A 27,749-nucleotide genomic window follows, 5' to 3' on the forward strand; every position below is an offset into this window, starting at 1 on the left:
CAAGCCTCAGTGATTCCATTCAGACTATTGGTCAGCAAACTATACAGGCCAATCAAAACACTAAGTTTCTAATCTTAAATTTAAGTTTAATCTAAGTTCCTTATTGAATACGACCCTTGAGAGCTGTAGACTCTCCGTAATGTAACTAACACAACATCGTCCAGAGCTGCTAAATTATATCCCCAGACTATCAGCAGTAACTCGACCAAAACCTTTCAGCTGGCCTTTCATATTATTATTTTTTTTCCATTTGTTTTTGGTGGGAATGGAACACTTGATCCCATTGGCACGTGCGAAAGCCATTAACGGAAGTTGGATATTTCCATCCATGCCGGACAAATATCATTGATGCTTTTTCTTTCGATTTTTTTTTTTGAATTTGATCAAAAATAGCACTAAAAACCTAGAATTGTACATTTCACATATGCGCTCGTCGTTGCTTACTTACGTCATAAAGCGCACTCGGAGCTCCTCGGCCGTTTTTATCGAAAACAACCTCGGAGGTATGCCGGTACATCAGTAGAAGTAGTTCGTATTTTTTTTAATAATGTCATTAATTGAATTTAGTGTTTTAAGTTGTATTTATTGATCTAAGTTTGAATTGATTGCCAGTTATGTGTATTATTGCAAACATAATTAAGAATCCTGAGAGTTTTAAGTCATTAAGTTTAACTGCTTAAACATACCGATTTCTAAGTATGTAAGCCGTCCATATACATCCGAGGTTGTTTACGATAAAAATTGCCGAGGAGCTCCGAATGTTTAAATCGAAATAAGTTAAAAGCACATTTGACGTCAGACATTAAAATAATTAAAAATAGCGGGGGGGGGGGGTATTCATGATACATGGTAATGTTCGATCGATTTTTCCAGAACTGGTCACATGACTAGAAACACATGCCAGGTATGCAAGAATACATTTTTCTACGTGAACTCCGAGCCTGTGAATACTTTGATAAAGGTTTTTTTTCTAGTCTATATTTAATTCTTTTCGCTCGGTTGTGACAAAGCTATCAGCTTATTGAATCATCAGCGCCCCTTTCCTGGATAGAAACCAGTGCTGGTGTTCACTTTTGGAGGTCACGAGAAGGTACCCTTGATGTGGATTGAGCCCACAACCTCTTGGGTTATTTATTCTATCCAGCATTTATTGATGGGAAGAATGACAAAATATATGCAAACGGCTGACTGTCATCTGAGTGCAAACGATATATGAAGTAAAATGTCTTATAATATATTCGGCGCTGAAGAGGTAGGGTTTGTTTTGGTAACAAAGGCCGCCTTCTGTAGCTTTCGGCCTCGGAACGTCATCATGGCTACAACCATGATAAAGTGAAAACGGGGCTATTTCTCTGAGAAGACGCGTCTTCTCGCCATGGGCCTTTTTCTCTTCAATCTGCAGTCGTAAAATGATCCTTCAGCAGATCGTCGAAGCAAAGTTCGTTCGATTTTTTTTGTCATTTGTTTTGCTCGGGACTAAGTACAAACAACTCCCGGTACAGTAGTACCCTTTTCATCTAGCTCGGGGAAAGTAACCGCAATGTCCACCGCGTTCTTCAATCTCGCACCACCTGATGTTAAATTCAAACTTAAACTTTAAACAATAAACGCTTACCTTGAAAGCGCTAAAAACAGCGCAACCTTTCAGGTAATTATGTGAAAAGAGATTGCTTAATAATAACCGTATTTTCGTTTTTAATGCTTGAATGTATTGTGTTAATCACATATGCGAGCTGAAAGCAGACAACCACTGGATCAATCGAGGGTTACCTAGTTCCATAACATTTGCACTTAACCAAACTTCCTTAACAACACATTGTGTATAATGTAGTTCATACGGAGGAGTGTTAAATACGTTACATGACGTATATGTTGTACTGAACCCTTTAGAAAGGTTAGTACTGACATCCATTTTAATCATTCATTCATAAATATTCTAGTTCATTGATAAATGTACTAAATGCTAGAAGATCGTAAGGTTATCTCACAGTTTTACATATCGAGGGCTGACCTCAAATTTCTAATTGTATTGATGTCACGGTATCGTTTTCTTATCAGGCGTTGAGAAAGTGTGAAAGCGGTCCGGAATCTCAGTCGGTAGAGGGTCCCGGGTTCAAGCCCCGGTCTTGCTGCATATTTTTCTCACTCTGTGACATTGGCCCAGTGGAAGTTAATATTATGGACATAATCATTGACTTCATTCACCCTATTAGTCAGTTATCAAAAACATAACAAGTTATCCGATTAGCTACATCGTTCTTAAATCCAATTCAGACCAATATTGAATACCAGCCCATGCTACTAGTCTGTAAATTGTGTTTGAACAGTCAATTGGGTTCAATACAAATGCTTTTCGGCAAATTTTGGACATTTTCACATATTTATATATAACGCTTTACAATAGAGCCTTTTTTAAAATGATGATGATGTAATTATTACATATCTTCTTTGAAGCAAACATTTTACAGCAAATGTATGTTTTGATGTCCGACTTAATAAATGTTCATTTGAACATTATTTGTAGAGTCGAGACTCGTTATATAGAAGTCGTAGGGACGTCAGGAAAAACATCGAAATAACAAAAAATCGATATAACCGAAATACAAAATATGTCTAGCTTAACCTCAAAAGATCGAAAAACGTTCGACTTAAACGGAACAACGTGATAACGGTGTTCGACATAGCGAGTTTCGAATGTATATCTTCGACCTCAAATGGAAGATAACGCACTATATTGAACGCCCCTCACTTGAATCCTTATCGTCAATGAGTGCCCCTTTTAGTTCTACTCAGGGAGACCAAAATGGCTGACGGAAAGGAATCGAAATCGAGCAATTGTTGCTGGCTTTTTCATAGTTTCGTAACCTTTCTAAATTTCGTTGCCCTATGCAGTTTCCTGGTATATCATTTCCAATATGAGACGACCGTCACGCTTGACAAGGTTAGTAAAATTTTTGTTAATGAGTTACGTGTTCGGATATTACAGTTCTTTATGGTTTGTACATGTGCAGTAGGTGAGGTCAAGTCTGGAGATAAGTGTAATATCGTGATGACATAATGCCATTATATATACAATATGGTTTATAATAGTATCTACCAGCATATAAGCGAACGACTCGCATGTCGAAATGAAGAAGGACATTTGCCAAAAGAAGACTTTTTATTTCGTTTTGTCCCTTTATTTATCGAATGTAAATTAACGTATATCTTGGATGACGACCCATTATAAGTCTGGTATTATTTTGAGGGGCGGGGGAGGGGGAGATATATAAATATTGTACCGAAATCAGCGGAATACTCAATTTCTGTTAACACCATAGAATATTCAAATTTTATTCATCACTATCATAGAATATATATTTTCAGTTCATCACATATAATATTAGATGTTGTACATCATACAGTATTTTAAATTCTGATCATCATATAGAATATTCCAATTTTGTTCATCAATATCATATACTATTTAATAATCAGTTGATCATATATAATATTTATTTTTTGTAAATCATATAGTGTATTCAATTTCTGATCATCTCATAGATTTTTTCCAGTTTTGTTCATCACTCTCAGAGAATATTTCATATTCGTTTTTGTTCATTACATAGTATATTCAATTTCTGATCATAATATAGGATATTCCAATTGTGTTCATTACAATCTTAGATTATTTCATCTCTGTTCATCAAATACAATTTTTTTTATTCAATTTCTGATCATAATATGGAATATATATTTTTTCAGCACTTTGACCTTCAAGAGATTGTCGACAATCTCTCTGATGACGTAAAGAACTACATCCACCCAGAAGCATCAAAGAGAGAAGCTTCTAACATAAGACATGACCCGCTCTTGGACAAAGCACTTCAACAGCTTGTAAGTTATAATGCCCTTTGTACTAGTTTGCCTGAGTAACCGATGGCGTGCGCATGCGCAGTTCATCACTTTTACTTCCATAATATAAGCGTGAGGTAAACTTCGTTTCCGCAAAACACCCTACGCTCGGGTCGGCATGAACCTGTCTTACACTCTCGGCCATGGAAAATACTTATAATTTAACATTAGCGGCCATGGTATATACTTACAGTCCTGCTGGTTTACATTCAAGCACGTGTCTTGCATAACAGCTATTGGTGTAAGTACAAATATAAGTCAAAAAGGAAGATGTTTGAAAAAAACACTATTAATCGCAAGTAGCTTTAACAATGGAAATGTACAAAGTGTGTAAAACAGATCTGAGATAACTTCACTCATTGTATGATTATTTTATATCAGAAACATGAATGGATTCAAGAATGCAAAGCAGAAGCACACAAGGAGACGCTGTCTACTATCGAGGAGGCCGCGGAGTTCGTAAGAACAGGACTGGGCAAGGAGGATACAAGAAAGAGACAGACTGTTACTGGCGGGAACGACCTTGCAAGCTTGTTTGGTGAAATAGCTCAAACGGAGGTAAGGTTTTCTTAACGGCGACAAGCAAAATGAGTCTTATCAGTCATAGTTATTTTGGAACTTTGGAATTTTCATTTATCAAATTTATACCATGTTATTAAAGGCGCCGTTATAGACTGATGCAAAATGTATTTTTCATTGTAATGCATTTTAGTATGTTTTTACTCTATTGACTTTAATGATCAAAACAAAAAAAAATACATATGATTTAATTAACAGATAAAATATAGCGATTTTTTTACACTTTTTAACTAGGCAAATGTGGCCACGTAGTTGTTAATTAAAATATATTATTGTAAAGGCTAACTAATTTTTATCTGTACCTTAATCATAATTTTTTTTGGTTTAAAGTCAAACGAGCTGAAAATGAAAACGCAATAAAATAAAAAATAACTAAATCGGATTGTAAGCAAGTTAAGAAATTATTCATCACAGATAAAACTCTTGGTGTACACTACCATAAAAAAATCCTTGACCTTAAAAGACGCGTCACACCATCGGCGCCGCCGTTCATATTTACAGCTTACGTCATATAAACTTTTAATACCATTCTGCTTGTCTTTGTATATTGTTTTAAAAACAATATTGAGCTAGTGAATGGGGTAAATTCTGGATTTGTTTCATGTTACAATAATTCCTTATTAATATGCATTTCTATGTTTTAAAATTAAGTTAAAACTAGCTTTGCAAGACAGGCCAAATTTCTAAAAAGTTGCTAATTTCACTGTCCTAAATTTCTAACTTAATCATGATTATACTAAATATAGATAAGTATATTGTATATATCAAGGAGATACGTTACTTTTACAATCCAAAGACCTTAACGAATGTAAATACTACAAAAATTATAAGAAAAAAAATATTGAGCTTATCTTGATCCCATTTTTAAAGGGACATAAGATCGCTCCAAAAAAAAATGGTCAGTTGAAATGATATGCTTGTAATTGGTAAATTTAAAAATAATAATTATTAAACCCAACGTAATAACTAGAACATGTTATGTAAACAATTTATGATAACGAAGGTCAGAGCGAACGAACAACGGGCGGGGAACAATTGTTGATGTACTTTCTGTTAAGGCCTAAAAAGAAATATGTCTGTTTTGGGTAACCCGACCCTACCTTTAAAATTGCGCCGACCCTAACTATTTTTTTCCGTTTCTGAGCAAAAAAAATATTCGTTAGCGAATAGAGAGTTACGAAGGGCGGATAAATGCAGATTTTCATCAGATTTATTGTTTATATGATAAAACAAAGTCAGGCAATGACAGTAATGTAGGAAAGACTGCCATGTGCAAGAAAACACTCGACAGATTTTGAAAAAAAATCAAATAAAAAAAAAAATCCCTACCTACCCTACCTAGAAATTTTTTGGCCTAAGTTATAATGCTGCTATCATCTACAATTGAGCATGGCTCGTTTTAGGTCGATTTGCTATATCATTGACTTAAAATGTAAGTTATAATCGAGGTAAAAAGATATGAATTTGACATTATTAGTATTGAACTTAATTTTCAAGTACTCATACCAACTATGTCTGCATTGTAGATCGACATTTTGAATAAATACTGCGGCAACGACAGCAAGATTTGTCTCCCTGGTACGTATAGACCTATCAGAGTGGCTGCAAAACACCATGTGTACATGCACGTGTATGTGTAAGTACTTGTACGTGTATGTGTACATGCACGTGTATGTGTAGGTACTTGTACGTGTATGTGTACATTCACGTGTATGTGTAGGTACTTGTACGTGTATGTGTACATGCACGTGTATGTGTAGGTACTTGTACGTGTATGTGTACATGCACGTGTATGTGTAGGCACTTGTACGTGTATGTGTACATGCACGTGTATGTGTAGGTACTTGTACGTGTATGTGTACATGCACGTGTATGTGTAGGTACTTGTACGTGTATGTGTACATGCACGTGTATGTGTAGGCACTTGTACGTGTATGTGTACATGCACGTGTATGTGTAGGCACTTGTACGTGTATGTGTACATGCACGTGTATGTGTAGGCACTTGTACGTGTATGTGTACATGCACGTGTATGTGTAGGTACTTGTACGTGTATGTGTACATGCACGTGTATGTGTAGGCACTTGTACGTGTATGTGTACATGCACGTGTATGTGTAGGTACTTGTACGTGTACAATTTGATGTTGTGTTTAATATTTCGGGAAAATTCCCTTTCAACGTATACGTGTAGCTGGCTCGCTGATATACACACATATGCTACTATTATAAACGTGTAATAGTACACATACATGGATGACATAATTCACAAAAAGTAGTCCACACGTTCACGTACCTGTACTAAAAGTGTTTCGCAGCTTCATAATAGTGTGTTTATCTTGAATAATTACAAACAGGATACATTAACCACATATTGAACATTCGATTTCATCATATAACTTTACTTACGTTGTTGTTTTTGCCACACATCTTTATAAACTTTCAATTTAATAGTAGGTTTTACTTAAAAAAAAAACTATTTAAAATTGTTCAAAGTGAAAATACTTGCCTACACTATAGGCACGTAAAATAAAAGCAACAGGTAATAAAAAAAAAGATCTAGATGGAGGTTTGAAAGTGGAAGGGTTCCCTCCGTATCTTATATATAATCATTAAGAACATTTACTTTTACCTATCGAGTGACCTTTCCAAGACGGTAACTCGAACGTGTATTGTTTTAATATTGTTTAAGCTATTGTACATGGTGACATATTTCTGCCACCAGATATATAACTAACTAGTTAATTAAGAGGTTAACTAGTTACGTAACTAGTTAACCTCTTGATTAACTAGTGAGTTATGTGGTTAACTAGTTACGTAACTAGTTGTTGTTTTTTCAATAAATAAAGGATCATAACGGGAAACAAACGCATGTAAATGCCTACAACTGCCCTCCTTTTATTATTTTACCAGCTTAATGTTAAGTGGTTAACTAGTTACGTAACTAGTTAACCAGTTATCAGTTAGCGATATTTTGGATAAGTGGTAAGTGATTAACTAGTTACGTAACTAATTAACTACATAACTAACTAGTTATTTAAATGGTTATCATTAAGCTGGTAAAATAATAAAAGGATGGCAGTTGTAGGCACTTACATACATTTATTTCCTGTTATGATAACCATATAACTAACTAGTTAATTAAGAGGTTAACTAGTTACGTAACTAGTAAATCTCTTAATTAACCAGTTAGTTATATGGTTATCTGGTGGCAGAAGTATGTCACCATAATTGTATTTATGCATCTTTTATCTGTCTGTTTTGTATCCGTATGTTAGGCCTGCAGCATGGCGCCTCTAAACACGGTTATTATTAAATTTCAAACTCCACGCAGTATTATCTCCCTTACAGTACAGTAGTCACTGCCACCATGCAAATCACGTGACTATTTAACATATCGGTAAAGATTGTAAATTATTTTAATTATGAATATAATTTTGCGTTTGAAACTCAATACACTTAAAAAGAAAAGAAATACATTTAAAGAGTATATATATAGTTTGTAAAGCTGAAATCCAGCAACTCAATTGACCTTAAAAGAGGGAAAATACATTCAAAAAAGTATATATGGTTTATAAATCTGAACTCCACCTTTACTCGTTCATGGCGATAGAGATCTATTCAACTTGTTAGGGGAGACCACTGCGTAGGAATTTGATGAAGTTCTGGCTACCGGGGTTATCCTTGCTGTTTATACTGTATTATTTTCAATGTCTAGGTGAGAAAGGAACCAAGGGTGATAGTGGCACAGACGGGGCCTTCGGTATCCCGGGGACGAAGGGTGATAGAGGTGTGATGGGACCACAGGGTAGGTTGTATTTTAAGTACCCGATATTCAAATACAGGTATTATGGATACCTTGCGACCAAATATTATCTTTTTTTCATGGTGAAGGTTTTATATGAAATTAATTGACGATTTATTATTGGTAAAAAATAGTATGACCTTCGGTGACGGCTAAATTTGCCAGTCTGACTTTAGTTGAAATAAAGGGCAAATATTCAAATTCAAATTATAATCTAAAATGCCTTTAATAGTATAATTATCATATTTTTTAATTGTTACACAACTAAACACAATTGATTTTGGAGTCATGACGGAACTAGCTAAATTGTCCATTGGATTCATTCTGTTTTTCATTATTGAACATTGACTGCACGCTTAATTCTCCCATTAATGAAATAGTACAAAATGTGGGACTATATGAAATGCAAGATTATTTTTACCGAGAGCTACCACGCTAATGAATAGTTTTCAAAACTAAATAAAGTGTATACTTCATTCAAATTGGATAATTGCGAACGTTTTATTAATTTCGCTCAACCTCTTAAAGGGACTTGTTCACAAATTTATACTGGCAACATTTTTTCTTAAATTGTTAAAGTGAATAGTTATACCAAAGACCAAACAGCACCTGCCAGGTACTTATTTGAACAATTTAGTAAATCTAAGCCAAAAATGAATCGATTTTATTTTAAAAAGGGCTTATTTTAACTTTCGTTATGTTTAATCATTGCTACAAGCATTTTGTTCACATTTCACAAAAAAAACCGTTACATCTGACCGTTTTCAATGTGATCCAGTCCCTTTAAAACAATTGGCTTGTACATTAGAGCTGTACTCTCACATATTGACCGTTCTGACAACTTTTTTTAATTTTTATTCTGGAATGAGCCAATTTTTTACGTTAATGTCTTGAACGCAGTTTTTTCATATTTATGGTCGAAAAAAGATTTGTTTATGGTTAAAAACGTTACTAACGCTTTAAGATTATTGCACTATTCGGACGTTTTTCGAACAGTTGAGTCTATTCTGTACTCTGGGACATCTTATATGACTGAATGGCCGGCATCAATGCAAAAAACAGCTGATTCTGAGACAGTTTTCATAGGGGGAAATAAACACTCAATCGACGAGAGTGCAGCTCGATTAATATCTTCTAATCGCAATGGTATTCGTTATCATTTATTTGCATACCAGGTTTGAAGGGAGAAGTGGGCCCACTCGGTCCCAAGGGGGGCAAAGGGGACCAGGGTCTACAAGGATACAACGGAATTCCAGGGATGAAAGGGGACATGGGCCTGCTAGGACCACAGGGTAAAGTGTGTTAATTCCACTAGTGCATTGTTGTTGTTGTTGTTGTTGTTGTTGTTGTTGTTTTCCTTAGTGCATTGTAGTTGAGTATATTATAATGCTTCCCGGTGGTTAATGGAAATTTATCAGTGAAATAAAAATGATATTTCACTGTTTCAAACAGACAAAATATCATTTTAATTTTTTTCACTGTTTTGAAATTTTGGCCCACCCTCGATTCCAAATCAAACGTCAGCACGCACAGGGCAGGGACACACATTTCCGAAATGACTTTTCGTTCGCTTACACTTTGGTACGCTTTTCTGAAAAAACAGCAATAAATGTCATTTGATAGGTATCATTTTTAAGCATGAAATAAAAATACAAACTGTTGGTTTCAGTTGAAGATCGCAATATATTTCCCCTAATGAACACTAAAAGTAAATATTTCAATCGTGGCTACGTCACATGGTGGAATTTATTACCAACAAACAATTATCCGAGTTTTCTTCGCACTGTGGCGTTAGTTGTTAATGTTTCTTTGTTCGAAAACGTACTATATAAAGATAAAGTACATAATAATAATAATACATGTAATAATAATAATAATAATAATAATAATAATTATGTCAATATAATTTCACATTTAATATCCGGGATTGGAACGGTTGAAAGAATAATATTGTTGCTTTTTTTGTATGGTATGCTTAAGTTTAAGGTAGGAAGTATTTATAGGAACAAATACATTAACGGATCTAGGGGTGGGGCGCCGTCCATGTTTACTTTTTATTTCAATATAGGATACAAAGAGTAAATAAAATACCACCCAAAATGCACCAATTCCGACTAGAAATTGCTAAATTTTTCTTGGCTGAGTACCCACAACCTCACCTGCTAACACTTTAAACCATACAAATCTCGGTTCTGAGGGAATGGTGAGGTCAAAAGGTTACGCCCCTAAATTTCACCCCCGCTTACGTCAACTCCTAGATCCGCCCCTGAAATATCATTGGAGATGAACATTTCTAAGAGTATGTATACAAATCGGTTCCCAGTAACAGATGAGAATTTTACTTGATGTATTGAAGGTAAAACGAAAACTTCAGAGAATATATTGTAAATTTGTTCACTGGAACCTGATTCATTTACGGAAACGAGGGGAAAGTTGGCCAGACAAGACCAAAAGAGATGGATCTTAGGGAATATGTAATTTTAGATATCTGGGTTGAAACATGAACAATTTTAGAAAGCAAGAGAAAAGCTCATCCCCGCGAACCAAAGTGACATCAGGGAATATATTGTTATTTTCTTCATCGGAACCTGACTAATTTCAGGAAGCAGGGAGAAGTTTATCCGATTGGACCAAAGATATCCCAGAGAATATATTGTAAGTTTCTTCAGTGAAACCTGACTTATTTCAGGAATGAGGGAGAAGGTCGTTCCCGCGGACCAAAGGGACATCAGGGACTGTATTAAATATTTCTTCAGCTAATCCTCACTATATTCAGGAAGCAGGGAGAAGTTTATCCGCTTGGACCAAAGGGATCCCAGAGAATATATTGTAAGTTTCTTCAGTGAAACCTGACTTATTTCAGGAAAGAGGGAGAAGGGCGTTCCCGCGGACCAAAGGGACATCAGGGAATGTATGAAATATTTCTTCAGCTAATCCTTGCTACTTTCAGGTAACAAGGGAGAGGTTGGCCCGGTCGGACCAAAGGGATCACAAGGAATCCAGGGTATCCAAGGGTACAACGGAATTCCAGGAATGAAAGGCGACATGGGTCTCCTTGGACCTCAAGGTAAAACTTTACCTATCCATCTGTAAGTGTATTAGTCTAAGGTAACGGAAAATGATCTAAAAGGGCTAAAACTGAGTTCAAGAGACGAAAAGCGCATTGAGTCCTCTTAGACTCGAGTTTTTATTAAAGCGACTTATTTTTGGTACCAAAAATAATTTTCGCGGTAATGCATCTGGAAGCACTTAAATTCAATTACATTTTGATGCAGAACATATTCAATTTAAGTAAATCAGTTTTATTGGTGAGCGAAGTGAAGAAAAAAAAGAAGACCGATGCCTTGGCCTCTCGCGAACAAGGACTCAAACTAGCCTGACGAAAAACTTTTTGAAAACATTGCTAGCATCATGTTATAATGTCAGTCGATACACCACGCTATAACCTTTTGTTGAATCGCGTTAGTAACGCATTTCAACATTGTAAACTTCAAAGACAATACTTGAGCAATATTTGTTGAAGAGTTCCAGACGTCAGTACCTTAGTTTTAACACTCCTAATGGTTTGCCACACTTTATTTTGTGATAACAAATCCGTAAAAAGTGCATTTAAACAATCTATGAACGAGTTAACTATGAACGAGTCCCTGTTTGTATTTCGCTACTAAGAGTATCACTGTAGTTCCACCATAGTTGTATCATCTAGCTAACTCGCGACCCTCTCTGCCAAGATTTAATGCTGAAAAAGCTCACGGCCCTGTTCCGGTTAAGGTTTTTATTCAATCTTAAATCTGTATTATTATTAATTTCCCAACTTTATGTTCATTTTTAATACTGGCTGAAGTTCAATTCACATAAAAATCAAAACTGAAGTACAAAATTATGGCACTAAGATATTAACAATTTACGACTAAAACCGACTTACGTTTTTATTGCAATGACACCCAGGGAATTAAAAAAATGAAATAGAAGAAAGTAGTTGTACATAGTGTTTACGATCTCAGGAAACAAAGGAGAGGTTGGCCCGGCTGGACCCAAAGGTGACCAGGGCATACAAGGCCTACAGGGGTACAATGGAATACCGGGAACCAAAGGGGAAAGAGGACTGCTTGGACCACAAGGTATCAGTTTGTATATTTATGCTCGCCAGTTCATAAGTGTATATATTGATATAGCCTTTGCGTAGTTATCGTAGTGGTCATAATCGGAGGACGTCGATAATTTTCCATTGAAAACAACTACAGCAATGCACATGAGCCTGGCTTCGTAAGTAGTTGAAATTAACTGGAAAAAGACGACCGTTGTTTTGTATCGTTTAAATTGCGTTATTTATTTTTTGCTCGCAACGACTAATCAGATTATTTAACACATACTAAGTAAATTGTGTACTTTTATAATGGCATCACTTGCTTTACACCGAGCACGTAAAAGAACCAAGGGGTCTCTTCGAAAAAGAGCTAGGGTATCGCACCCGGACTTTCTTGTATCCCACCACTGTCTCTTCAGCGTGCTGTCCCTTCAGCAAAAACCAAGGACCCCGTTGGAAATAAGTGCTTGCACTTTCACGGGTTATCCTTGACCGCAAGGTCTAAAGAAATACATACATACATTGGATAAAGGGTTGAAGGGTTATGTGGAAACCGCAGTGTTACAAGAAGGTCAGATTTTGAAGTAAAAGGCAAGTAATAACGATGAAAGATAGCAAGGCAAGAATGATATTCCCGGGACAAAAGGGAGATTGGAGTCTCTGATGACCGCAAGGCACTTAGATTTCACATTATACTGATGTGCTACATGTAGCGATTATTAATTGCTTTATTCTCTAGGCCAGAAAGGTGACATTTGACTTATTGTACATATAAGATTACATTATATTCCAGGAATTGTCATTTCCAGTCTGTACTCCAGGACAAAAGGGAGATTGGAGTCTCCAAGGACCGCAAGGCACTTTGATTTCACATTATGCCAATGTGCTACATGTAGCTATTATTACTTGCTTTATTCTCTAGGCCAGAAGGGCGATATTTGACTGATTGCACCAGATAAGTTTTCATAAGATCCAGGATTCTAGGAATTGTTTTTTAGGCTGCACATCTATCACTAATCACAGTTTGGTTAATACGTTCTAGGACAAAAGGGTAACCGGGGCTTTATCTTACCATATGGGATCCCGACACATAGATACGGTATTGCAGTTACTATGCAAACAATTGTTGCTTGAAGGTTGGTTTAGAGTTCTAGGCTGGAAGGAGACCATAATCCCGGATCTAGTGTTTGGCATGTCCAATCTGTATCATTGTCTTTTCATGCTTGTGAAAATCACGGTTGCTTGAAGGCTGGCTTATATTGTACAGGTAACAAGGGCGAGATGGGGCTTACTGGTATACAGGGCATAAAGGGAGATCCCGGAATCCAGGGATTGACTGGACCTGCTGGTATGTACACTGCAATTCTTAAATGCAAGCAAAACGAGTGTACTCGTTAAGCCTATAAATCAAGGCTAGTGCTGATGTTTAGCTCAGTAGCACAATTTCCACAATCAAGAGCAAACAAAACTATTTCTGATGTTAATCTTATAGTAACAATGGCCACAATCAAGATCAAACAAGACTAGTGGTGATGTTACGTTCAGTGGTACAATAACAAAAAATCAAGCTCACACGAGTCTAGTGGTGATGCGAAGCTTAGTGCAACAATAACAAAAATCAAGATTAAACACGGCTAGTGCTAATGTTAAGCTCAGTAGTACAATAACCAGAATCAAGATCAAACAAGTCTAGTGGTGATGTTATGCTCAGTGGTCCAACACCAGAATCAAAATCAAGCAAAACTGTTCTGTGGAGTCCACACTGTAAGGTTACAATGTTATTCTCGGCACAAAAGGGAGATTTGAGTTTCCAAGGACCGCAAGGCACTTTCATTATACCATGCGCTACATGAAGCTATTATTAATTGCTTAATTCTCAAGGCAAGAATCGTGGCATTTGGTTTATTGCACCATATGAGACTTAAATAATTTAGTCAGAATTGTCGTTTCTAGTCCATATATCTATCACAAATCACAGATTATTTAGTTTGGTTAATATGTTAATATAAGGACAAAAGGGTCACCGGGCCCTTATCTGACCTTGTGGGGTATTGACAGCCAGATACAGCATTGTTACTGTGAAAACGATTGTTGCTTGAAAGTTGGATTGTATCCCTAAGCTAGAACGTTGAGACCACAATGGGATTAAAGGAGACCCAAAAGTCACGGATCCAATATTTGACAAGTCAAGCTTGTATAACATTCTTTTCGTGCTTGTTAAAATCACAGTTGCTTGATGATTTATTCAATCATTTGTATTGTACAGGTATGAAGGGTGAGATGGGACTTACTGGTATACAGGGCATAAAGGGAGATCCCGGACTCCAGGGATTGACTGGACCAGCTGGTATGTACATAACAAATCTTAAGAGAAAGAATCAATACTTCAGACACAATCTCAGTAGCAAAAGGTTTAAACATTAACCCGGTTTAATCACACTGGGTAAACGCCAAAGACGTAGAACACAAAACAAAAAATCACAATCAAGAAACACGGAAGAACAACACAAAACTCCACAAACAACACAATGCATACATACAATATATAAAAAGAGCTAGCAAAACTAGTGTTGATTTTGATATCAATGATGCAATACACAAAAGTGCATGAATCAAGATCAGGCAAAACAAGTGTTGAAGTTAAACTTGGTGATACAATAACCAGAATAAAAAACAGCAAAACTAGTGTCGACGTACAGCTCGGTGGTTCACTGCCCAGAATTAAGCTCGAGCAAAATTGATGTTGATGTTAAGAACTATGATGCAATACCAAGAATTCAGATCAAGCAAAACCAGTATTGATGTTAAACTCAGTACTCAGTAGTTTAATAACCACTAACCCGAAGTTAAACGAAAACAAATTACATAGTTATTCTAGTAACTCGTAGACAGTTATTAATAACAGTTGGTTAAACAGTGACTCTGGCTTGTTTGGGTCGGTGTTTTAACTATATTGTTATACCATACCTAACATCAATGTGTCTCTTCTTTGTATATATATAGTCGATAGGTCCGTAAAACAATGCATTTTTTAATATAAATCGAGTGTTTTGACGTTAGCGGTGAATAAGTTATCGTTGGCTGGTCTGGAATTGTCCAATTATATTTTAGGAACCGCTGACGTCAAAACACTGTTCACTGCGCCTTGCAGTTTTCACAACGGCGTAAATATTGTCGCAATCGAACATGACAAGACGTTTTAGAAAACAAATCAAAACATTTACACTCACTTATCCTTGCCTTGCCTGGTCATATGAGAAAAAAGAAGTTGATTCATTGCACTCGTAAAACATACAACATCTAATTGTTCGAATATTACCAAAATTACTTACCAGAAATGAAACATTTTCAGGTCCGAAAGGTGACCAGGGTCAAGCAGGTATGCAGGGCTTTAAGGGGGAACCCGGAACTCGAGGACCAATGGGCATGACCGGTATGTCATATAGGTGGTTTTATATGATTTTCAATACAATTAATATAATATTTTAATCTCAAAATACTTCTGATTTCATTTCCTGATTTTGATAAAATATCCCAGTTACTAGATGCAAATTCCATCTTTCTACGTGTAGAGTCACAGCTAAAATTTAATGCCCGTTATTATCAAGTAAAACAATTGTTATGTTTATGCATTTTAGGTCCTAAAGGAGATATGGGACAGGATTCTCGCGTCACTCAGGCTTGCTGCGTCAGCTTAGGTAGAGCAACAGCTGAACATTTATAAGTTTTATCTTCCTTAAATTATAACTTACAGCCCCTCGGATGTTTAAACCGTAGCTTTTAAAGACAAGATACTGTTCTGGAAAATACATTTTAAAAAACTCAAGATAATAGTAGTTTAAAGAGTTATAATCATTGGAATACTTACCCCCTTAAAACTGGCATAATGATGGAACAAATTGAACAGTTTGTTGTATCGTTTTTGTTGTTGTTTTTCATGGACTTTCGCATATTCAACCAGTAAGTAAAAATACATATACAAAACGTAGAAATTAACTCTTATACGTACGTAACAGATATACACTGTATCGCTTTAAACGCTGAACAAATATCCATGATTTCAAAGAACAGAAAAAAAGAAAGAAAATAGACATGCAAGTACATAATTTATTGTCAATGTAATCTTTAAATTAAATTATTATTCTAATATATTTTTATTTAGGATGTAGTTACAATAAAAAAAAACGTTCTACAACTGTCCAATTAGGCAATCCGAAAAGTTGCTATTATTCAAACATGTCTGTATTCTAGTTGCCCCAGAGTTCATCACCAGTGTTGAGGAAATTCGTATAACAGAAGGATCGAATGTATCTCTTAACTGTGACCCAAGCGGCTACCCTCCACCAGCGATTTCTTGGAACCCTCCAGTGTACACATTTGATATGACAAGAACAACTATTTCACCAAAGAGTATTGATATGAAATATACCAAGACCACAGACTCTCAAGTTTACACATGCATGGCCCAGAATGCACTCGGCGACTCACAGAAACAAATTGTGCTGAAAGTCTACAGTAAGAATTGCTAACTATGAGTGAATGAAGTTGTACAGTATTTTGCATGTGTCCCATGCTTATTGATTTGATCATTTGACATGCAATTCAGTAATTTAGCAACTAGTGATGATAAGTACTATCATTGCACAGGATTTCTTACACACCGATTGAAGTCGGATGTGTTTTACGAAATATATTTTACTCTCCAAACATCTTAACCAATCGATTCAATTACGCATCTCGATCACATGTACAAGCGGATTATAGAATTTTCATTTTTCAAGGCGGTAACAGTTGTGCCATAGCCTTTCGCATTAAACAGGGCCTTTGTAAATGTTGACTACTGATCATGTCCCTGTAGTTTCCAATTGTTGCTTATGATTGAACCAGGGTACGTTGTTTCTACTTTTAGAGCACCTGAAGTTCACCGAAGCGCCACAAAATCATACCGTCCTTGAAGGAAACTCTGTTATGCTGGAATGTAAGGTGGAGGGACCCTTAGATCCACAGATTGTCTGGTATAAGGTAATACATATCACAATCGAGCTGAAATAGAATAATGGCCGTTTATTTTGAGAGGCCATGAAAAAGAATTAATAATTATGATCTCTTGGTTGAAATGCGAATACCTACACTCCTACAACACATCAATCTTACTCATATACCCATATTTTCTGGTATGAGGTAATCACAATCGAGCTAAATTAGAGTGCTCGCCCTTTGTCTTGAGAGGCCATGAAAAACGATCGACCTTATGAACTCTCTGTTCTAAATGTGAATACCACGACATCAATTTTACTCATATATACTGTATTTATGTATGTATAAAGGTTCTCTGGTATAAAGTAATTACAATCGTGATAAAATAGAGGACTAGCCCTCTGTTTTGAGACGCCGTGAAAAGGCATCCATTTTATGACCTTTTGGTTTAAATGCGCATACCTACACTTTTACACAACATTAACTTCACTATATTTGCTGTTTTTATGTATGTACTCTTAACTCTGGTCCTCATATGACCACATTCTCTTTCGCCGTATACTTGACAACCAAATTAAATGTCATTCATCAATATCACAGCAGGGGTTCGGCTACATAGGCCGGGGTAGCCGCTCTTTTTTTCTGCAGGACTCTAACGCATTTGATGTTTGTTGGTGCGTTCGTCATAATCGATCTACACCAAGTCCCAATATCACGAAAAAACTTAAGTCAAATCTCAAACTCATTCTCAACTCATTTTACCATATAACATCAAAATTTGTTGAAAATAAGAAAGTTTCTACACATATTTTAAACCGCATTCTATCATTTAATATATTAATAGAAACCTTTGGTCTAGATTCAAATGAAAAAAGATATTATACAGTCAAAAGTGTACTTGTCAATGAGTACAATTCATTGCCTTTTAACAATTACTCAAATATATGTTTTGCTCTAGGATAAGTTTTCTTTGAAATATTGTTAAAATCTTTCAATAACACATTCTATAAGAAAATACGTTTTAAAAAAGGATAAAATCATTCAAGATTTTGAACAACACTATGTTTTTATGATGTGAATTGAGTTGAGATTGAGACTAAGTTTTGACTTAAGTATTTTCGTGATATTTGGGTCAAGTATATGCTAACTTTTACTACTGACTCTATTTTAACAAGTAAACTTTGGTGGAAAAATAGACTTCATGTAAATGTTTCAGGTTATGTTTGACGGAAGTCGATACCCGATTACAGCAGGTGTAACAAAGATTGCTAATGGCTCCCAATTGCATATAGACAACGTGAACACTGGTATAGAGGGGGAATACATATGTGAAGGGAACAATGGTGTCGAACTTGTCCGGAAATCATCTTACCTGTATACATACGGTAATTTTAAACAGTATTATATTGTAAATTGATAAATGGAAACAGTATCTTATTGTAAATCGATAAATTGTAAACAGTATTCTATTGTAGATTTATAAATTGTAAACAGTATTCTATTGTAGATCAATTAATTGTAAATAGTATTTTATTTTAGAATGACAAATGTGAATTTACTCGTGCCCCGACAATGCATCTTAACATCTTCATGTACACGTACATATATGCTGAATGTTTTGATAACGTTAGCTTATAGGTTGGTCTGAAAATTAGAAAAAAGGAAAATTTGAACTAAGCGGTAGATACTTACCTTCAGTAAATTTGTCCTTTAAATCCAGTTCGAGCCATCGAATTAGAGCTTAGCGAGTTCGAGTCAACGAGTTCGACTGTATGATATATGTATGATGCCCTGATGTTATCATTTATATTGTCATACTTCCTGTGCACGCTGACCTCATATCAAATTTCATTGCATTATGACGGTTGGCAAATATCCACTCGATATCACATATAATTGTCACTATTGTTCGCTTCTAGTTTGTTTTGGTATTTCTGATGTTTTTAAATCACAAACAAAGGAGCGTCCATACTACATCAAACCGCCGGGCACTATGCTGGTAAACAAAGGGGAGACAGTGAGACTGAAGTGTGACGTCAGCATCCAACACTTCTGTTCGATTCAAGGTTTAAATCCACAGATATCTGTTTGCAGGTCCACCCCACATCAAACCCCCGGGCACTATGGTGGTCAACAAAGGGGAGACGGTGAGACTGAAGTGTGACGCCGACTCTCATCCACCCGCCAACATCACATGGAATTTCCCGGTGAGATAGAAATTTAGGATCTTAAAGAAGTTGCCATTTGATACAAAACAATTAATAATTATTGTTTAACATTTGAAATAAGGAAAAGTTATTGAGCACGCCTTTGGCGACCTTTATAAGGGCTGGTATTCAATATTGGATCTAAGAACGATGTAGCTAATCGGATTACTTGTTATTAATTACTGATCAATATAGTGAATGAAGTCAATAATTTATTACCATAAAATTTACTTAAGTTGAACATTGAATACCACCAATCTATGTAACGAGTTTTATAAACTTTTATTTTGAATTGCAACGAATGTTAGATTCTTTGCATCACAGGACATATTCAAAATTGAACATTGTATAAATTGTGCTTGAAGTTAAATGTATGTAACCGATAAACCAGTTGATGTCATCGACACTGCCGCTGTTGAACCCGACATATTTATATTGCATGTGTTCAACTTGTTTGTAAGCTATATTTTCCCTTGATGTTGTTGAATTTATAAACAAATATTCACATAAGAGCTATGAATGAGTGTAAATATAATTATTGGACTCTTTCGAATTACGATTCATCGGTGTATATAAAAACATTTTTACAATGCACAGATAATCTTAAAGCAGAATTATCCTACAGTTTTCACACACCTTGCACTGACCGAATGTTTTAAACAACGAAGAATCAAAATATTAAAACGTTTAATTCATAAAAAAATGTTAAAATACTGTTACTTTTCAGCCTGGTGTGACTAATGCTTACATGGACTCGGACGGAACATTGGTAGTGGTCAACGCACAGACAACGGACTCACGTTACTTCATATGTATCGCTACAAATCCCTATGGCATTGACCAAGCGCAGTTGAATCTTGCAGTCAGAGGTAGGGGTATTAGCTTGATTCAGAAATTATGGTTTGAATTTTCCAAACCTTATGTGAAAAACTACAGAAACAAGCTCAAATTTAAAAAAAAACGAATTGACCAATTGAAATTGAACAAGCGCCGTTAAATCTTGCAGTCAGAGGTATGAGTATTAGCTAGATTCAGAAACAATTGTTTGAAATTCCCAAAACTAAAAAAAGAGAAATTGCCTAAGCTTAGCGAAATCTTGTAGTCAGTGGTAGAATTCTTAGCTTTATTCAAAAACAATTGTTCGAATTTTCAAGACCTTTAGAGACACATTGACCAAGCACAGTTAAATCCTGCAGTCAGAGGTAGGAGTATTAGCTAGATTAGGAAATTATGGTTTGAATTTTCCAACTTAAGAGACACATTGACCAAGCGCAGTTGAATCCTGCAGCCAGAGGTAGGAGACTTAACTGAATTCAGAAACTACGGTTTGTATTTTTTTTACAAAACTTAAAAGTCATAGTGAAGATAATTTTGATAAATATGTTATCATAGTCATTAATTCCATAATCAAGAATATCGATGTCTTATGTGTACCGCTATGTACTCCTATGGTATTAACCAAGCGCAGTTGAATGTCGCAGTTAGAGGTATGAGGCTTTAAATAAATCAGAAGCTATTGGCTATTGGATAAGGACCAACAAAAGTTCATGTGTATTGCTACAAACCGTTGCGATATTGACCAAGTTAGAGGTATGAGTCATTAATTACAACCGGTCACTGTGTCGTGTGTTTTTTTCATTTTCACAAAAAATAAGTCAGAGGGTAAGGACCCACAATGCATCATGTGTACTGTTACAAGCCGTTGCGATATTTATCCTTCCTCGGCAACCCAGCGTATCATTATCTATATGATACCCTGGGTAAATCAGCTGTAAAAATCTCGTACTCATGAATAATTAATGAGGTGAAATTCAGCCGCTTGATTAGTCGCATGAGACACATCATGCGGTGCGGAAACGGCCGAGAAGTTACGGATGTAATCTCGGTTCGAAATAATCCAATGAGATCACGGCTTACAAATCGTTTTAGGCAGGATACTGTTAAATCTCTCGATAGCTCTTTACGAAGCAGATTATTTCCTTTTTGTTATCGGCTATTTCATTGGACGGAAAATGCTTATGAGTATTCAAGATTTACGAAGTTTCTTTAGCCATTTTGCCCAGAGTATCATATAGGTTATGATACACTTGGGTGCCGAGGATGTATTTATCAAGCGTACTCAAATCTCGCAGTTTGAGGTTTTAAATACCAAAAGAAACTTTGGGGTATGTTTTTCCCATGAAATTTAGTCAAACAATAATGACCCACAATACTTAATCTATATTGCAACAATCCGTTGAGTCATAAGAAACCATTGGGTGTGTTTTCGTTCTTCACAAAAATTAAGTCAGAGTTTACGGACCCGCAATGTTTAATGTGTATTGTTACAAGCGGTAACTATGTCGTGTGGGTTTTTCTTCACATCAGTTGAGTCAAAGTAGAGGATACGTACCCACAATGCTTCATGTATATTATAACAAACCGTTGCGGCATCTATCAAGGCTTTAAGCACAATAAGAAACCATTGGGTGTGTTTGTTCTTTACAACAATTGAGTCAGAGGATCAGAACCCACACAGCTTCACGTGAATGGTTACACACCGTTGCAGCATTGATCAAGCGCAGTTGAATCTCGCAGTTAGAGGTACTAGTACCGGTACATGTATTTTTTGAATCAATAATTGTTATGTTTGCTAATTTGTCTTCACAAAACCAAAGTCAAAATTTGAGGATTTTTAGCTTCTTCGTTAAGCGCAGTGGTTAGTGCACACGCTTGTCCCATATGCGACCCGGGTTCGATTCCCGGCCTAGGCGCATGTGGGTTTGGTTAGTGGTCACCAAGTCGGACAATTGGGTTTTCTCCGGGTACTCCGGTTTTCCCCACAGCACAAGACCTCACTCTCGCGTAACATCGTGCCAATGAGAGGGAATAATATAAGTTGCAAAAGCTTGTTTCACAATTGTTGTAAAATAAATAAGTTTAAACTAAAATTTGAGGATATGGACCCAACATTTGTCATGTGTATCGCTTTTAACAGTTTCGGTATTGATCAGGCATAATTGATTTCAAAGTAAGAGGTACGGGAATTTAACTTGAATCAGGAACTGGTGAGTGTTTTTCTCTTTGCATAGAACAATCAAATTAATTTATATCGCTGCAAACCTTTAACGAATAGACCTTGTGGAAACCATGCTTATTTGTTGTTTCTTAAAAAAAATAATCAAAGTTGCAAATGACGAACGCAGTTTCAAATTTCATTTATCGCGATGCAAACCCTTACCTCATAAAACATACGCAAACTATGGGTTGTTTGTCTCATTTAAAAAAATCAAGGTGATGGACTCTGATTGGTTTAAACAATTTTTATTGTATTTAAATACATTAATCAAAGACATCAACAACATACATAAAAAGGAAGGATTGAGAAGATAATATTAATACCTCCCTCCTTGACAGTCAATAAGTCCGTGTTTAAAAATGTTAGGTACATCATACATGATGTTTTAAATGTATCTCTACAATCCGCCGCGATGTTCGTGACTAGGCTCTGATGAAGCTTGTTAGAAGTAGAAGTTTTATTTACGGTTTGAATTAATAGTGTTTTTCAAACCAGCCATCAAGTGTGTGATTTCTTTGTTAGATTAGTGCCACTACAGTTTTTTCAGTTATTGATTACATGTGATAAAGAATTAGTTTTGATCGTGTCTGTCCTTTAATATATTAAAAAAGTATATTTAATAGTGTGAATACCATTATTATATATAACTCTCCTTTTCGTTCAAGTGCCACCGGAAGTGACTGTTTCACCCGCGAAGGTACCGGTCTCAAGCGGGACCTCGAATATTGCTATTCAGTGTTCGGCAGCCGGGGACCGGCCTTTATCAGTAGAGTGGTTTAAAAATGGAGTACGGATTACAAAGTAATTATCATTACGCAATATATAAGTAATATTATGCTACTCGTTTGATTTGTGGGGTTGCATTACTTGATATGCGTTTGGTCTATATCATTTGGTTTTTATTTATTATCTAAAATATCGAACTCATTCTAAAAATTACAATAGTTTTTTTGGCGTTATGGCAGTTAAATTCGACCTTTAAACGTTCCATTTATTTTGCATTACATTGCGGAATTGGATTTGCACATGCGCACTGTGCAACTGTTTGAAACGGGTTCGACAACCACTGTGTGTAATACGGAAATTCTGTCCGTGTTCCCATATTTTATGTTTAGTAGTTGCAATATTTTAGACAAAATTTACGAACGTTATTGAATAAGTGAAGTAATTATTGTAGAAATTTGGAACCAAATGTATTGTTTCAATGCATTCTTACCTTACATTCTACAACTTTATATTCTGAAGTTTAAGATGATTATGATGATGATGATGATGATGATGATGGTGCTGATGATTGTGTTGGTAGTGGTGATGATGGTATAAGTGGTGGTGGTTGTGATTATAATGAAGATGACTATTTCTCTGCTACTCATGATAATGATGACGATGATGGTGATAATGATGACGATGATGGTGATATGACGATGATGGTGATAATGATGACGATGATGGTGATAGTGATGTCGATGATGGTGATAATGATGACAATGATGGTGATTATGATGCCGATGATGGTGATGATGATTTTTAGACATAAGACTATATGTTGTTTATTCTTCCAGTAACGGCCATGTTTTCATCCTACCTGGTGATGTGTTGTTGATTAATCAAGCCACATCCCAGGATTATGGCCAGTACACATGCAGGGCTACCAACAATTTGGGTAGTGCGTCAGCAACCTCAGTTGGTAAGAATCGGAAGCCATTTAATGTAATACTTAAAGTATCCCATTCACAAGAAAGCAAGTTCCTTGATTGCCCCATGAACATTGTTTATGCTTAGTATCGTGGTATCATTTGAATGGTAATTTCTGTTTACTTATATTTTGAAGTAATTGACCAAATTTCATTATACTTAAAGTTATAAGAGTTTTGTTTTCTCTTTATTCTAACTAAATCGGGCATTAATTGACCTAATCTGCAACCTTTGAAATAGGATAGATTAGATTCTTAAGAACACACATGATAAATAGACCTTATCATGTCAATAAAATATATCGATTGAAGAAAAAGACGCTCAACACTTCTTTGGATTACGCGTGTAGTCAACAACATAATGATTAATAATCATTTATATAATTGCAAGAAAAATATCATCCACAAACACCTTTTTCAGACACACAGTAAACTGATGTCGTGTTTAATATATATTGCAGCGTACAAAGACACGGGAACTGTCTCCTGCTCCGCGTCGTTCAATTCTTGTACTGACACTCTTTGCGGGTGAGTTGTGACTCGTTTTGAATGTTTTACCTTATTCCACTACCTTATGCTGATATTATAGGAACAATTCAGCAATATTAGTCTTAATCAAGACAAGCAGGATAGAATATCCATATTTCTGTTTCTCATATATATATATATATATATATATATATATATATATATATATATATGATATATTATAATATTATAGTCATCAGTATGTGTAAACCACGTGAAAAATTGCGTCATAAATTTGATTTGAAAAAAAAGATAAACAAAGATAACTTCACTATGTCTTCACCATTTTAAATGAAACATAGCGCAGTCTATGCCGTTAACGGAGCCCTGCCTTTGGTCTTTTACCAGAGTTTGATTGAGAGTTTGGTTTCTTAAACACTTCGACAAACCTTTTTCACAATACGGCCGTCTGACGGAGCACTGTCAAAACATTATTTTGGAAACAGGTTTGTCGAAGTGTTTGATGAAACTAATGACCATATCAAATTTCGGTAATAAAACAAATGCGGGGCTCTTTAAGTGACATTGACTGTCCTTTGTTTTATTTAAAATGGTGTTGTAAAAGAAAAGTTATCTTTGATTTAAGTTTTCATTTTAAGCAAAATGTTGCCTTCCGACGTAGCATATATGAAGTAATTTATCACTATATGCGCACACTGGTCAATAGTCATCGTCATTTAACACAATGCTTCTATAAGTGAATGTCATTATTATTCTCTTTCGAGACTAAAATGCCTACATGTATATTTTAAATATTATACAATGATTCGACAGTGATTGTAAAATATATGAACTTTCAATAGCGTATATTTCCAAAGCTTCTATTAAATGTAGATTATATATACTCTTGCCATGTGTCAGCTGTATTTGCTACTGGTGTTGTCCATGTGGTTTCAATTCATTTATGTTTATTCAAGATATGTAAAAAAGCGCTCTTCATGGGGTTGCAAGATCGCGGCAGAATTTTGAAAGTGCTTAAATAAACGAGACATCCTTATCAATTTTACAACATTGCGACCTCCCCGCCTGATTGTGCCACCTATCCGCCTAGAACTGCCATTGTTAACTAGCATGTTGTTGTTGTTTTTCACAAGCCTGAGCGCCCTGCCCGCCTTTTTGTGCCACCCATCCTATCTTGATTCGCTGTTGTTAACTATCCTTACTGATTATTTTACAATCCAGAGCGACCATCCCGCATGAAACCGCTAGTGTTATATATCATAAGTTGTTGGTTGTATAAACCAGAGCGACCTGTCCGCCCGACTGCGTCACTTAAACCACACGCCAAAATCTCAAAGCGAACTTCCCGCCTAAAACCGCTAGTGTTATATATCATAAGTTATTGTTTGTATAAACCAGAGAGACCTGTCTGCTTGGCTTTGTCCCCTACACCACCCGCCAAAATCTCAGAGAGACCTGCACGCCTGACTGTGGGACTTAAAACGCTTACGTTTAGATGTCATATTAATGCTGTTTTTTATAACCCAGAGCGACGTGCCCGCCTGGCTGTACCAACTTCCCCGCCTTCGCTGCTGGAGGACCAGTCATGTACACACAAGTTAGCGACGCTTATATTTCCTTATATGTACTAGAAAACATGTTTAACGCTTAACCTTCGATGGCGGCAACGCAAATGTTGATTAATAGATGAGTACTCATAAACTTCTTTAAGCGCCCAGTGAACTCCTGGTTTGCTGACAGTTCAGAGGATATATTCAAACCCAATAATAAGGTCATTACTTATATTTACTCCAGCTGTCGTCCATATGCAAAGCGGGCATACAGAGCGGAGTAATTCCCGGAAGTGGTGGTGTGGTTGTCTGGTCAACCAGTGGAAGTAGTGCCGCATTGGTCGGTGTACAGTCTGTAACTTCTACGCCCATCACGTATGTAGAAAAAAAAATAGTTTATTCAATACTTAACTTTCCTTGTACTTATATGTTTACAAGTAAAATCTGCAGTTAGATATTCAATGTGCACTATGTTATCTTGTGTGTATGTTCAACTTGACCAACCCTCGCATACAACGCTTTCCTTGTGAGCCTAAGGATAAGGGAGTGGGGCTTATTTACCCTCGCCCTCACCTCATTTTTATTAATTGATCATTAAATTAGTTTTGCAAAGATTACATTTTTGGAAAACACAAGAAAGACGTTATTATTATATGACATTTCATATAGGGAGATAATATAACACTATGCATATATATAAAAATGCCCATGTTAATAAATCTCGGTAAATATTCAAACTAAACATTTTGTAATCTCAAAATGAAAAATTACTAGAAGCCATTGCTTTTATAATTCATGGAAGGCTTACCTTTTAAATACATTTTAAATACATTTTGGCACATTGTCGCTATGCAACCACAAAATGACGTTTCTCTTGTTAATAAATCATTTTCATTTTTATTTCTTTTCAGTCCTCCTACAAGAAGCGGATAAAGGTGACTGTGAAAATCATTACTTATGAAATAGATATAAATAAAACCGTGCTAACTCACGAGTGTTCAATTACTCTTTTGCGTCAATAAAATGCCGTTTAAAATACCAACTGCTAACAATGCAAGGTTCTTGAAATTCTGTCTTGGTTAAAGGGAGCTTAATAAGTATAGCGCTTTTACCTTTAGCGTCACGAATTAAGCGCCAGTCAAATGTATGCAACGACCGATGGGCGAATTCCGGCAAGCAATATAAGCTGCCACCTATGACAAACACAGCCAAAACATCCCGATATGAGCATGAAGATCGTGGTCATAAGTCGCCAATCGGTCGTTTTGTCATGTCGGGAAAAACTCATTGGGCTAATGTTTCTTGTGATCATATACCCAACTAAATGAAGATTATTGTATCTTGTAGCTTGTCTAAATGACCGATGTGCGTCTGCGACCTTTCAAAGGGCTAGACACCAGATGGTCCAAAC

General features: G+C 35.9%; 1 protein-coding gene across 1 annotated transcript; it reads left to right on the forward strand.

Annotated features, from left to right (window-relative positions):
- Positions 1-2,784: 2,784 nt before the first annotated feature.
- LOC128221763 (collagen alpha-2(I) chain-like) lies at positions 2,785-27,329 on the forward strand. Its single transcript, XM_052930364.1, has 24 exons — positions 2,785-2,941; positions 3,745-3,876; positions 4,276-4,452; positions 6,000-6,051; positions 8,190-8,279; positions 9,452-9,568; positions 10,966-11,013; positions 11,227-11,343; positions 12,281-12,397; positions 13,631-13,711; positions 14,630-14,710; positions 15,716-15,796; positions 16,002-16,061; positions 16,615-16,878; positions 17,273-17,385; positions 18,557-18,725; positions 19,435-19,547; positions 20,275-20,416; positions 23,271-23,406; positions 24,168-24,292; positions 24,761-24,827; positions 26,316-26,385; positions 26,583-26,713; positions 27,250-27,329. Exons 1-24 carry the CDS (start codon positions 2,804-2,806, stop codon positions 27,269-27,271), a joined length of 2,643 nt encoding a protein of 880 aa, XP_052786324.1. The 5' UTR covers positions 2,785-2,803; the 3' UTR covers positions 27,272-27,329.
- Positions 27,330-27,749: the final 420 nt, after the last annotated feature.

The sequence above is a fragment of the Mya arenaria genome, chromosome 16 (genome assembly GCF_026914265.1).
Source record: "Mya arenaria isolate MELC-2E11 chromosome 16, ASM2691426v1".
In the NCBI taxonomy this organism is placed as follows: domain Eukaryota; kingdom Metazoa; phylum Mollusca; class Bivalvia; order Myida; family Myidae; genus Mya; species Mya arenaria.